General features: G+C 41.2%; 1 protein-coding gene across 2 annotated transcripts in view; it reads right to left on the bottom strand.

The window, feature by feature from the left end:
- The window catches only part of MARCHF6 (membrane associated ring-CH-type finger 6), a 76,076-nt gene that overhangs the window by 3,875 nt on the left and 58,300 nt on the right, over positions 1-13,901 (bottom strand). For both annotated transcript variants that reach the window (XM_060295654.2, XM_030856571.3), the window contains 5 exons: positions 12,974-13,155; positions 11,342-11,476; positions 5,934-6,023; positions 3,860-3,992; positions 2,742-2,877 (listed from right to left, as the gene is read on the bottom strand). In XM_060295654.2, the coding sequence (XP_060151637.1) occupies positions 2,742-2,877; positions 3,860-3,992; positions 5,934-6,023; positions 11,342-11,476; positions 12,974-13,155 (676 nt within the window). The remainder of the gene's footprint in view (positions 1-2,741; positions 2,878-3,859; positions 3,993-5,933; positions 6,024-11,341; positions 11,477-12,973; positions 13,156-13,901) is intronic.

The raw sequence follows: 13,901 nt of genomic DNA, 5'->3' as shown, positions 1-13,901 counted from the left end.
CATTCTTCCTTAGAGCAGCCAGTGATACATTTTTTAAAATGTAAATCAGATCACTTCACTCCCACTTAAAACCCTTCAGTAGTTAGGTAGGTAGAAGGGGAGTCTAGAATGAATACTGGCAAACAGCACAAAAGCAGGCATCTCATAGCAAAGGTATGGATTTATGGGAAGACATGAGAGCAGCACATGTCAGAAGGCCTCAGATGCTATGCAGTGGAGTACAGGCTCTGGTCCATAGGTGAGGGGCCCTCATAAACTGACTCTTGGAGGCCAGAGGTAGGTAAGGTAGAAGAAACTTATTCAGGGGATTTATCTGTTATGGATCATATTTTACAAAACAGGTAAGTGGACAGATCTGAAGAAATGGACTGGAAATATGATAATCAGAAAGCTGGGTAGGGAGGAGAGTAAAACCTGAAAAGCTCTAGTTCTAAAGAAAAGGAGAAATCAAAGGACAAAGATTTCAAGGAGGTCAAAGGAAGAGGGCACAGAAATGACTGTATGCAAGTGACTGACAGAAGGTACGAGGTTATGGTCCAAGAAAGAGTATTAAGTGCTCCTAACCTATGAGAGGTGATGGCAAAGGGAGCAGGACTGCAGAAACGGAGACAGAAGTGCCTGTGGATGGGATGACAGGGCTGGAGGTCCTCCACCAGGACACAGCGTCCCCATGATGCCAGCAGGAGCTGGGGGGAGCAGTAGTGGTGGGCTGCAGTGACCGTGGGCGAAGGGCCTGGAGACTGACCCGGGAGAACAGTGGGTGACAACGCTGATGGCAACAAGCTGCGGGGGGCGGGGGCGGTGTGGGTGATGGTTTCAAGCGGGCACGGGGACCCACTTGGAGGCAGCAGTGCAGACCAAGACGTGCCCGGCAGGACTTTACACATCTGTGTAAGAGGAGGAGAGTGAGGCCAGCACGTGACAGGGCTGCCAGGGAGCTGGGGTCTCTGAGGCTCAGTTTGCTCTTCAATAAAATGAGAACAATAGTCCTATGATTGCTGTAAGAAACAGAAAGCAGGCAAAAGCCTCGGTAACAAAGGCCTGGCATGTGTGGAGGGCTCCGTGTGGCAACTTTTATTTTTCCCCGTGACTTCCTCCACCCTGACTTTCATCTATCACTTTTCTGTTGACAAACAGGTCTCATGAGGTACTCTGGCAATTTACGCCAAGAAGCTTAACATTTCACTTTTTAAAACATTCCACTAACCCTACTGCTTCTTCATCACAAGCTCACTGTTTCACCCCTTTTCTTTTTGTCTTCTTGATTCTCTTCCTGAAGTTAATCATTCCTTATCCCACTGTCCCCCAACCAACCGGTGTTTTTTCAACTTGTGAGGAATTTGTAAACTCTTTGAACAATGACAACTGAGCAATATCTGACATGATAATACACATGGCACTACCTGACACACATGTAATCACAAACCACATCAAGATAGCAAGCACAGAGAGAAAAGGAAGGTAAACTTGCCCCAAACCGAAAAGTAACTCAGGGGCAGAAAAACGAGACTCTGAACCCATAGCCAGTTCTATTACCCCAGCAGCCTCTCATGCCCACAGCGCACACGCACACACGCACACTTGGCACCTCCTCGGGATCAAGCCCTGTGGCAGATACACTGTGGATGTATAATGGTGAACAAGACACGCCCTCTGTCGAGCCCGAGTTCAACGGTTTTCTGCACGAAGCAACGAAGCAACGGTGGGGAAAGATAATAGAGTGCACTGGGCTGCAGGCAGCTCCCAAGGGTGTGTCTCTTTTGCGCTGGTGCCGGACTGACTGTGCCGCCAAAACAAGCGAAGTGAGGGAAAAGGGCTTTCATCGCTGAAAGCCCCTCCCCATTCTTTCGTGGTTGACAGAACTTAATACTCAGCCTGCCTAAGCCTTCTAGTGTTTATTACCATCAGTAAGTGCTTTGGAGAAGCCCTGAACACTCTCTAAATTTCATTCTTAAACATATTACTCTTAAAGAGCCCTCAGAGTAAATGAGGTGACCATATAATCTGTCGCCCAAAGCCGGCACTCACGAGTAAAAGGGGGCGCTGTTAGTAATGACACGCAGGCAGCCTGTGTAAACTGGGACTCTCCCGGGCAAACCAGGATGGGTAGTTACAAACTTACTTCCTGTGAGGCGCCATTAAAGCAGAAGAGGACTCAGCCTTCCATTAGGACATGGAGGGTCAAATGGCTGCTACCCCAGAAGGTGTTTTCCTTGGCTGTTCTCAATTTCTCAGAGGTCAGGTCGCAGAGTTTCCTCAAAACAGAGGGCGCCACAACGCTTCTGCAGTAACCTCACAGCTTCTCTCAGCAATGGTCAGAGTAACCCAATGGCCCTTGGCTGCAAGAAGGGCTTAGGCAGGCACTGCTAATTCCTAAAGCAGGCTTCTTATTTTTATCTAAAACTATTTAATATATTGTCAGACCAAAACATTTGAAAACAGACTGAAAATTATTCCAAATGGACATTAAGAACTCTTCCTCCCCAAACCGGTTTCTCCCAGTCTTTTTCATCTCCGTAGATGACAACTCTGTATTTCCAGTTGCTTGACCCAACCAAGTCCTGATAACCCCCTTTTTCACATTCTACATCCAATCTGTTAGCAAATCCTGTCAATTCTACCTCAAAATACGTCCAGAATCTGAGCACTTTTCCCTCCTGTGATTTATCACAATAGACACAATAATTAAGAAATGAGACATCTTAACAAAAAGCAGCTAGACAAATGAAGTCTAGACTTACTTGTCATTTTTAATATGTTCATAAAGGCGCTTAAACTGGCGGACCTGGAAGGACAAGATTCCCATCAACACCACGACCATCAGTAAAAATGGATAAATCCGCCGGTGGACCAAATTTTGCATTTCCGCAGTAACACCTGGAAAACCAAAAAAGAAAAACTCTAAGTGTATAAAGGCTGACAGTGGAATGAAAGTATGTCCTTTTCCTAAGAAGAGGGGAGGGGCGCTTAACTGAAACTCATCCTGTATGAAGTGGAGTGAGGCAAGGAGTGCCGTCAAGCTGGAGCCAGCCCCAGCTAGAGGAAGAGCCTCGTGAACTATCCCGAGGAGCTGGACTGTGTTCTAAAGGCACAGAGGAACCAACAAAAGGATGTTCACCAAAAAGGTATGAACGAGATTTATTCTTCTGAAAGGTCATCGTGGCCGCAGTGTGGAGAATGAATTAGCGATGTAGAGTTCAAAACAAGGCAACCAGACGAGAGGCTGCTGAGGTTGAGGTTAAGGTGAGAGCTGATGTTCATCTCAACGTGAGCTGCAGGCAAGGGCTCCAAAGATGAGAGAATGGGTTCCAGAGGTCAGATCAGAGGCACTTGGAACCCAGCTGAGTATGAAGAGCAGAGAGCCTCAGGTGACACGGATGACCTTCAAGGTTTCTGACTTATACACCTTGTTGGATGATAATGCTAGTAACTGACAGAGGGAATTCAATAGAAGCAAAAGATTTGGAGGGGAAAACTTTGTGCTTATAATTCTGAACACATTGCTGGCTTTAAGGTCGTGTGAGGATTCTTCAGTACATAGCTGATAATATCTAGATGTTAAAGTGTCACAAATTAGCTTCTCCTCTTTGGTTTTTCTTTTACGCTAAAGGATATTTTTTTAAATGTCAATACTTTCTCACCTGCCTAGGGAAAAAAACTGTACCAAAGCGTTTTATGATCCTCATCTTGCCCTAACTAGTGAAATCTAAGAAAAACCATCTTTTAAAATCACTGTTTTAGCTGGATTTATATTTACAATAAAGCATTTGGAGCCAGGCAACCTTTGATACCATAAGTGACAAGAATGTAATGATGTGAATAAAGGTGCTCTCTGAAGCCCTCAGCCAGCATTACCCACCAAGTAAAGGAACGACGCCGGACGCGATGACATAAGGTACACACAGGGAAAGCAAGAGCACAGAGATCACTGGCGCTGCCAGTTTCCGAATGATATACTGAAGGTCAATGTTCCGGATGCCATTTGCGTAAACCTGAAACATAGAGGTAAAAAATGAGAATAAGGATACAAGACAAATTCCTCCAGGTTAACAGAGCAATCTGCTGAATTCAAGCACAGGGAGCTGGATCTACCAGCCCAAAAGATTCAAACTTGTTATTTTTTCAGAAGTCAAGGCAAATTCTGGAACACAAACATAAGTATGGTATCCATAAGTTTTTAAAGAAATGCATTTACTTCCTTACACTTTGCAGTTAACTCTGCTAAGAGATGAAATAATAAGATGCTAATCTAGAATAATAATTACACTAGCCTTGTGCTATACGATACCAGATGGCATCCAATAATATTAGTTGAAGACTACACAACTTGAAGTAACTTCATACATAAATTGTTTAAGAGTGACCTGTGTTACTACTCAAGATTGCATTCATTTTATCTGAATATAAGAAAACATTATAAACAGGAAGCATGTTTCTAAAAAGCCTGTATAAATTAAATTTCAACAAATCGAAAGGTATTTTATGGAACAATTTAGTATGAAAGAATTCTACAGTGAATTTTTTTTAAATTTAAGAATTTCTAAAATATTTCATCTCATCTAGAAAGTTCTACGGGATAGGACTGCAGAGGAAAGAATGGATGGAAGTGGGGAAATCTTGGGAATAATGGAAAATAAAGATGGTATACAGAAGGGGACGAAACAGCAGAGCGTTGTTTGTGTTTTTCCCCCAGCACTTCAACCTCTCCTGGCCCATAGTCACACAGTGTGGTGCAACTCCAATCCCCAGGTCCCTCAGAAGTGGGCCAGAGCATTTCAAGGTGAATGACAACAGGCTTACCGCTCCACAGGTCCCCTCTGGCCCACCAAAATCCTTTTAACCCAAATGCATTTAAATTAATGCAGCAAGGCATCCCGGTGTTTCTCAATCATTTTACTTAAACTTAGACACATGTATGAGAAAGAATGCATCAGAGAGCAAAATATTATAGAGATCAACAGTGTTTCACAGCCCCCAGGTGTAACTTCATGCTTATTCTCCACAAGGGTCAGAGTCTCATCTGGAAACTCTAGAGTGGACTGGTCTGTACTCCTATCGTGAATGGACATGCTGCCACGCAGCCCGCAATCCATCTCACTTCAGAATCAGCCCGCACTTGAGAGATGCATGCAAACACACACCAATTCCCTGGCTCTCCCCACCCTCACAAATCTCCAAGTACAGAAATTGTTGGGTGAGTTTCTTGTGCATACTGGGCTGAGAACTACTGTATTTCCTATACATCAAAAGGAGGTATACCTTCAGTGCTACAAAACTGTAACACCTTATTAATTTGATGCTGCCCTAAGGACAAGAGGGTTGTCCATAAGTCCATTCTTTAGGTAACTAAAACTTAAAAGAAATAAGTACCAAAATCTACTATGTTGGTTACTTTGGAAGAAATCTTCCTAAAATGAATTATCCTACTTCCTAGCCTTATTACCAAAGTACAGAAGTACCATCTATTTTTTTCAAGGTGATCACCTCAATGACCACATTATATGATAGCTCCATAACACAAAACTGTCTTAGGTGTTACATAGCTAAAATATTCCCAAAGAGCTCTGCTTTTTTAAATCTATTTTTTTCCTGCCATTTTCTTTATTTATTGCCTTGAACAATAACCTCTTTTCCTTACTACAGGCTTACAAAACTGACTACCAAGCCTTCATCAGAACTCCTGCTCTAAAAAAAAGCACATATGCTAAATTTTGCCTTTACTTTAGTCAGGGTTCTAGGCACTTTAAGCTACTGGTTAACTTTCAGATAAGGGAAGTGATAAGAGTAGCTGATGAAAATTCATGGTGTAAGAGTAAACTGCCTTTCTCCTTAAAGAAAAAAAAAAAGTTACATATGCTCATTAAAGAAAATGTATAAAACTTAGAAAAGTGGGAACGTGGAAAATAAGAGTCCCATAAGCCAAACTTGCTTACCTGCTCAATTACAGTTTTCAGCCACCACTGAGGACCCATCAATGTTATAGCTGCAATGATTTTGGCATGCAGGACTCCAAGTGCCCAATCCTAGGATAATAAAAATCATTTAACAGATTTTTGTTTGTTTTTAACAATAAACCCAGCACAGAGGCTATTTCTTGCATTATTAACTTCAAAACAAAAACTCTGTTGGATTAGTAACGATTTCACAGAAGAATAAATACGCTGGAAAATCCAGGGAATTTTTTCCCCAACAGCTCAAGTTCAATGTTTCTATCAAAACTCATTCTTGTGTCTTTCAAAAAAAAAAAAAAAAAAAAAAACAACTACATTATTTTCCCAAGAGAACTAAGAAAAGTGTTTAATGGAGATCTGAACAAGCAAATAAATAAAACAGTGCCCTGACTTTATTTCATCAAACCATCCTTGGGCTGTTTTTCCAGTTGGGCTCCTGAAGGCTCAGAGCGCTTCCAGCCGGGTGTGCTCGCAGTTCTGCTGAGCTGTTACTAGGACCTCCCCAGTCACGCCAAGCTCCCCGCTGTGCCTCTGGCCTGCCCACCTCACTATCCACCAGGCAGCCAAAGGGATCACCACTCCCACTGCCTAAGTGATCTCTTAAAGTGCAAGTCAGATCATTTAAGGAGACCTCCGTGCTTACAACCCTGAACACAGCACACAACGTCCTTCATAACTGGTTCTGTTTATCTTAAAAATATATATATACATGTATGTTTTAAAAGTATCAAGTAACATTTAAATCTATTCTTACATTAAACTGAAACCTTTCCAGAGAAGGCTGGAGTCCTCTGTGACCACCAGCCCAAATCCTGATCCCTCCCCAGCAATAACCACTGCTAACATTTGGTATGTACCTTCCACGTTTGTTTCCTTATGCACCGATCTATGTCTATACATGTATGTCCCAAAGGAAATATGTGTATCAGTTTTATATGGATTTGGCTCATACTGTTCTGTTCCGATTTTCTGGTTTGGTTGGTTGGTCTTCCAAAACATCTTCAAATAGGGTGGGAGGCTGATGCATGCACTGAATTCTTGCATAATCTCAAATATCACTCTTCATCCTGACAGACGAATGGGTGAATGACGTTTTTTCTAGGTATAGGAAGGTTGGGTTTTGTCCCTTTTATCTCAATGGTCTCTAAATGCCCTTCTACCTTATGGTTTCAGTGCTGCAAAGTCCACTGCTAGTATGCTTTTTTTTGAAGCTTGTGATTTAATTCAGAAATTTTACCAAGATGTGCCCAAATATGCATTTTTCTCATCAATTTTCTTTTCACCAAACCTGATGATGTCCTTCAACCTACAGATCAGTTCTTTCTTCAATTTAGTTAAAAATGTCTATTTTTGTTTCAATGCTGTCTCCTATTTTTGTTTCAATGTTGCCTCATATTTTTGCATTGCAGAACCCTTATTATGGCTATATTAAGTCTCCTGGGTGTAACCTCCAAGACTCTTCCTCTCCCCTCAATTTCCTATTCTTCAGTTTTGCTCTGTGCATCAGTCTTCCAGGCCTCCAATCTGACTAGCCACATCTTTAATTCATTTACTGAATTTGTTTGAAATCCACGCTATGTAACATCACGACGATTTCACTCTGTTTTATGGCTGCTATTGTGTGTGCATGCCCACATACCCCTGTGTTTTTATTCTTCTATTTGGATGCTCACGGCTCTGCAAGCAGTTCTCCATCACCGGGCATGTGTTCTGATGGCTCTGCCTGGCCTTCCTTTCTGTGGCTGCTGGGCCCCCCTTACATAAAACATGTGTTATTTTTCTCTGTTGGCTCAATGTGGTTCAGAGGCTCGGATTGAGAATATCCTAAAGGGCTGCAAAAGGATCTTTAGCCTGTTAGACCTCTGGGATAGCAAGCCAACAATTCCCAAATAAGAACATGGAGAAATCCTCCTTGCTTTTTTCTCTATCTTTCCAGGCTCACAAGCAGGGAAGATTCAACCACCAACTCAGCTTTCTCTTGGCCTTTGGGAGTCCAGAAGGCACCCAAGTGAGGTTAATGTTCACCTGAGGAGGTCCACAGATCACTGAGGTTCCAGCTCTTTCAAGATCCACTGCTTTCCAGTCCTTTCCCACAAAAGAAGACATACCACACTAGCTCCTCTGCTAGAATTAAAAAAGAGTCCAGCCTCCCATAGGTCTGTAGTCACTTGACGCAGGAAAGGCAAGCAGCTTCGAGTCAGGGATGGACAAAAAGCAAGCTGTTCTCTCAAACTTTGGGATTTTATCCAGAATATTAAGGATACCATGCTGCACACTCTGTTTGCAAGTTGTGTTTTTCCCCTACTCAAAAACACGTGAGGGCTTCCCTGGTGGCGCAGTGGTTGAGAGTCTGCCTGCTGATGCAGGGGACACGGGTTCGTGCCCCAGTCCGGGAAGATCCCACATGCCTGGGAGCGGCTGGGCCCGTGAGCCATGGCCGCTGAGCCTGTGCGTCCGGAGCCTGTGCTTCCCAACGGGAGAGGCCATAACAGTGAGAGGCTCGCGTACCGCAAAAAAAAAAAAAAAAAAAAACCACGTCTGAGAGCTATCTATATCAAAACATATAGCAAAACAAAAATACAAACAAGCGAAGAAATACACAGCTCTACTTCCTTCTTTTTAACTGCGGCACTGGATTCAAAAGCAAAGATATATCACATTTTATTTAGTCATTCTCTATTGATGGACATCTGGGTTGCTTCTAATATTTTTGACATGGTAAAAAATTATATAATAGAAGAACCCTGTTCATGTCTCCTGCACACATGTAAATGTTTCTTTGCAGGATATTCTGAAAAGTGAAAACTGATGAGTCATAACATATAAGCATTCTTAAAATTGAATAATTTCAAATAATTCTCCAAGGTCACAATGTTGGGCACTGTCAAGACCACCAGGAACACAGGTATAAGTGAACAAGCTGCATCACTACTCAATGCAGTGAGGGAGAACAAACAGTATGGGGAAGTTGGAGCCCTTAGTAAGAGTGTTAGAAAAGGCTTATTACAGTTTCCTGGCTTGTGTGAGGTGATTTGGGGAGGATTTAAGGAAGCAGGGCTTTGCTCTATTCCAGATGCTAAGTAGAAAGTACAGGTAATCTATAATTGGGTATCTTAATAAATCTTATCCAGAAGAAGGGACAGGCTGAGGCTAATCAAACTGTAGTAGCAAACAAAGGAGCAGCCAATCATGTCAGCCAGGGTACTGGCATGTTGGGGCATTTTTGTGGTTTGAACAATACTCATGTTTTGCCTGCGTTCAGACATGATTATGGAGGGGTCTTGAGTTTGTCTTGATCCATCTTGGTCACAGAGTGGCCTTGTGTGATGCTGATGTTCTGTCAATTGTTCACATTCAGCAGGAGGCCTAGCTCCTGGACCCCAGGGGCTGTTTTGCTCGTTTTCAGTGCCGCGTACTGCACAACCTCAGGAGGCGTATGCCATCTGTTTGCCACATCTGCAGTGATCTCTTGGGTTACGGTAGCATCTGCCTGACCCCTCCCCTATAAAGTTGTGTTTCCCTCTGAGGTAGCAAGTAATCTGTAAGGTGACACTTTGTCACCATGCAAACAACCACTTCTGCACTGTAGTGGCATCAAAACATGACTGCAAATCCTTCTCCCGTGGAGTGGTAGGGGTCTATATCCCCTTCCCTTAAATCCAGGCCAAACTGTGACTTGCTCATACCCAGCAGAATGTAGTGAAGAGCAACGCTGCAGGACTTCTGAGAAAAGGTCATAAAAAGTGATGCAAGTCTGCCTTGTTTGTAAGAAGCCCAAGTGCCTTGAGGCTACCAAGCTGTAAAAAAGCTCAAGTACATCCAGGGGCTCCAGCCAATAGCCCAGATACGGTGCAACCAATAACCAGCACCAACTCTCACACATGAGTGATGACGTCTCCAAATGATGCCAGCTAATAAGGCTGTCAGATCACACTCAGCCACTGAGCCTTCCCAGATGAGACTCCAGATAACATGAAACAGACACAAGCCAATATACCCTGTCTTAATATCTGATCCACAGATTCTGTGGACAAAATAAATGGTTGTTTTATGCCGGTAAGCTGGAGCTGCAAGGTAACTTGCTATTGCAGCACAGTAGCTAAAGAACCATCGACTTTCACCTGATAGGTTCAGAATCCATTGACAATCCTTAGAATCAATTATTTTGTTAATTATTGCAAAACAGTAACTTTCCTAATTAATTGTTAATTCTTCTACCTTTATTGCGGGCATTATTCTGTGAAAAACAGCCTTACTTCAATCACTGATGCTATTAGACTACACTGCAATGCAGCTCCTACAGAAAGGCGTCATATATGCTTAACGATTCCCCTTTCTTGCTCCTTTTCACTCTGATTCTAATCTATGAGCACACCGGATGAGAGGAGGTCCCCTATGTCGTATGCTCTGTCTCACTTCAAAGTCTGCCCACTCGCTCCCTCCTGGAATACACTTCTTCCTTTCTCACCCACTCCTCCGCACTCTATCGTGCTGTCCTAGACATTATCTCCTGCAGAAGACCGCACCTGAAGCCCCCAAGCTGGGTAGATGCCTCTCCCACACGATGCAGTGCTTCTTGTGCTTGCCCCAATCACAGCACAGTAACCATCTTTCCCACCAGCCTTTAAGGTCCCCAAGAAGTTCCTGCATTAGTCTCATTTCCATCTCAGTTATACAGTACAGGGTTTGGATGTACATTAAAGAATTCAAGTAAATATTTGCTGTTAGATGAAGTTTATGGGGGTTCTTCATCTGGAAAGTAGAGGACAATTTTCATTTCTGAAAAATTCATCATAATCTACTAAAAGGAGATTTTTAAAACAAGGCTGAAAAGCCTTTGAATGACTGAAGTCAATACCTAGCTCTTTCTCCTAACATCTCTTAAAAACTTGAGGTCTATGACATTAACTTCAGGCTCTAAGTATGACAGAAAAGTTAAATTTCTTTTTCTGTGAGCATTTTAAGGCCTTTGCTGTGACCTGCATAGGTTCCCTCAGAATGCTCTTTTTAATAAGCCTGTGACTTTGTGGGAAAAAATGCTGCAATTTTTCAAAAGGGTAAGTTATTACTTCGAGTCTCAAAGCCAAAAGGAGCAAGGTATCTCACCCTACCTAAAAGTGAAAAGTTCAACACATTAGTTTGTATCTTTACACACTGGTGAAGCCTATAGTGACATTTTAAACCTATAAAGTAAGGTATTTTAAAGGTGTTGCATGACCTGCATATTTCAAAAGCTAAAATGCATTATCTAATCGATTTTATGAGTTCCTACAATAGAAAAAAGTAAGGAATCTTCCTAAACAAACTGCTTAAAATCACTTTAAACAATTAAGAATTTTTCTGATTCCAAATACATAAAGAAATATCATGAGCAAAAGATACACACTTACCTGCCATGGGTAAAAAAGAGGAGTCTGATCCAAAGGAACCCTCAGGGGGGCAACAATAACCAGCTCAAACAGAAGCCCCAGAAGAAGCGGGACGACTCCAGCCAGCAGCACTGCAACTATCACGGTCTTCATTATCTATCAGGGAATGAAAAGCCTTGTCATTAGAGACTCTATGACTTTTAAGCCAAGCTCTTTATCTCATGTGGAAATTTACTCTTCTTTGACCTGATGCCTAACAGAACGAATATATACCTTAAACAACTTACATTTTATGTTACACGTTTAAATGAAATCTGAATGTGTAACTATAAAAACTCAAGCTATAACAAAAACATGAAATTACTATGCATTACTGCTACAAAATTATAGGAAATTCATTTTATTACATATATTAATCAGGTGGCTTTGCTGCTTTTCTCAATCTCAGTCTCAGGAGTAGGCTTTTGTTTGTCCATGAAAAGCTACTGGTTGTCCCAGGCCCCTGATCCAGTGGTGGTCCACCCACAGGCTGATCTGTGACCCCTGAGATGGACTGGTATAGTTGAAGGGCTCTGCATAACCCCAGTTAAGGTAATTACCAAGTTGATCAAATTAGCTCCCCTGAAAACAGTACAGTCCAACAGAGCTTACTATGATGACAGAAATGTCCTGTATCTGTGTTGTGCAATATGGTAGCCATTAGCCACAGGGCTATTCTATTAACACAGCTCTAGAATTTGGACAAAGTGGCAAAATGAAAATAAAGTAGACACAAAGAGAAGAGATAACATGCAAGAGCCACTATGAAATCCTGACAAAGAAATCAGTTTTTAAAGTGGCCTTGATGTCCCTTTTTCTTAAGGGAGCCTCAGTAAGCACATTCATTTCAACAGCAAGAGATTAAAAATGGTGTGCATTGAGGCAGTACCTACTTCTTCACATGGCAACATGATATGGAAGAATATCAAATGAAAAGTGGTACTAGCTAGTTTCTGTATTTTAAATATAGGTAAGTGTCTCATCTTATGGATTACACAGCAATCAACTCCCTCCATTCTTAATATACAATGAATCTCCTATGTTTTTCTTTCAACATTAATATTAAACAGCTATTAAACTTTCAGTGAAATCAAGATATAAATTCAGATACAAAACCAGAGTTAATTATACAAATGAAAAGGCATAAAGCAGTGACCTCAACATATTTACCAGTCATAGCCAACATTATGATCAATCAGTAAATTACCACACAATTTCCCATTTATGTGAAAAACACTGACTTAATCCTGAAGTCAACATTTGATGTATTAAAAAATCTTTTTTCAATCAGATTTTAGAAAAAATATCATTAAAGGAAATTTCTACTTAAACAAATTGATTTTAATTTCTACAGAATATCTTATTACTCAAGGGCCTTACCGGATCATTTAATAGCATGATTTTCTTTTAACCCTCAAATACATCTGACTATATTTCTCAGAATGAACCAGAAAACTACTGTCTTAAAGGAACACTCTTTCTAATTCAAAAAACTCAACTCTCTTGACTCTATCAACACAGTGAAGAAACAAAAGTGAAAAGATTAAAAGAAATTACTGGAAAAATATTCACTACTCCTGTCAGACAAGATCAGTCTGTATTAGGAAAACCTACCATAAGGGACCACTCCTTAACCTTCTGGAAGATCACTCTGCGTCCCTGTGGCATCCATGCCACCAGCACTGTCACCGCCCTGATGGTTAGCCAACAAACATAGAGACCACAAGCAGCTGTGTAGAGCTCATGGATTTTGGCAGTCCCCGTCCAAAATGACATTAACCAACGGCCAGCAAATACTGAAAATAGAAAAGCTGATATATTACACATGTAGTCATGTAAAGAGAACTCTAATCTTGATGTCAATGTTGTACTACTAGTATTTTCAAAAATTTTAGTCATTTTAAGTCATTATTAAAGAGACATCATATTTTGATATATCAGTGTCTTTGTTAAAAGCAAACCAACAAAATAAAAACAAAACCCCCCAAATTCAAAAGAATGTAATTATTTGACTAAGATACAACCAGACCACAGTAAGTCACTGGGGATGAGCTCTCCTGTGACATGCATTCTGACTTGCCAGGCCAATTACTTGTTCTTTGGGGACTGAAACCACTTGAGGGGGGTGTTATTTTTATTGTCTGTATTATCAAATGAAATCATTATGCACATAACAGGCCAAAAATGGAAAATTTACTTTCTATTATTTGTGTTGTCAATACTTTTAACATTTAGGAACATTACAAATAATTTAGAGTAACTTTCTTTCAATTGGGTCATTCATTAAGATAGAAAACTAAGCTTATTTAATCAGAAGTGGGCACATTAACAAAATACCACACTAGTTTTTCTTAGGAAAAAAATTAAGATCTAAATATAATGAAACTTAGGAAACATGTGAAAGTTGTCTAAGGGACTGCCTCACACAAAGAGTTATTACAAATAAACTCCACAATGTACCCACAAAAATCTAACTACCAGTCAAGATCATTTATATAGTAACTTTCTTTACATGGTTACTTATCTTAATAAGGCTGGAGAA

Source organism: Globicephala melas, chromosome 3 (genome assembly GCF_963455315.2).
Source record: "Globicephala melas chromosome 3, mGloMel1.2, whole genome shotgun sequence".
Classification (NCBI taxonomy): Eukaryota; Metazoa; Chordata; class Mammalia; order Artiodactyla; family Delphinidae; genus Globicephala; species Globicephala melas.
This window is presented reverse-complemented; position numbering and strand designations above follow the sequence as displayed.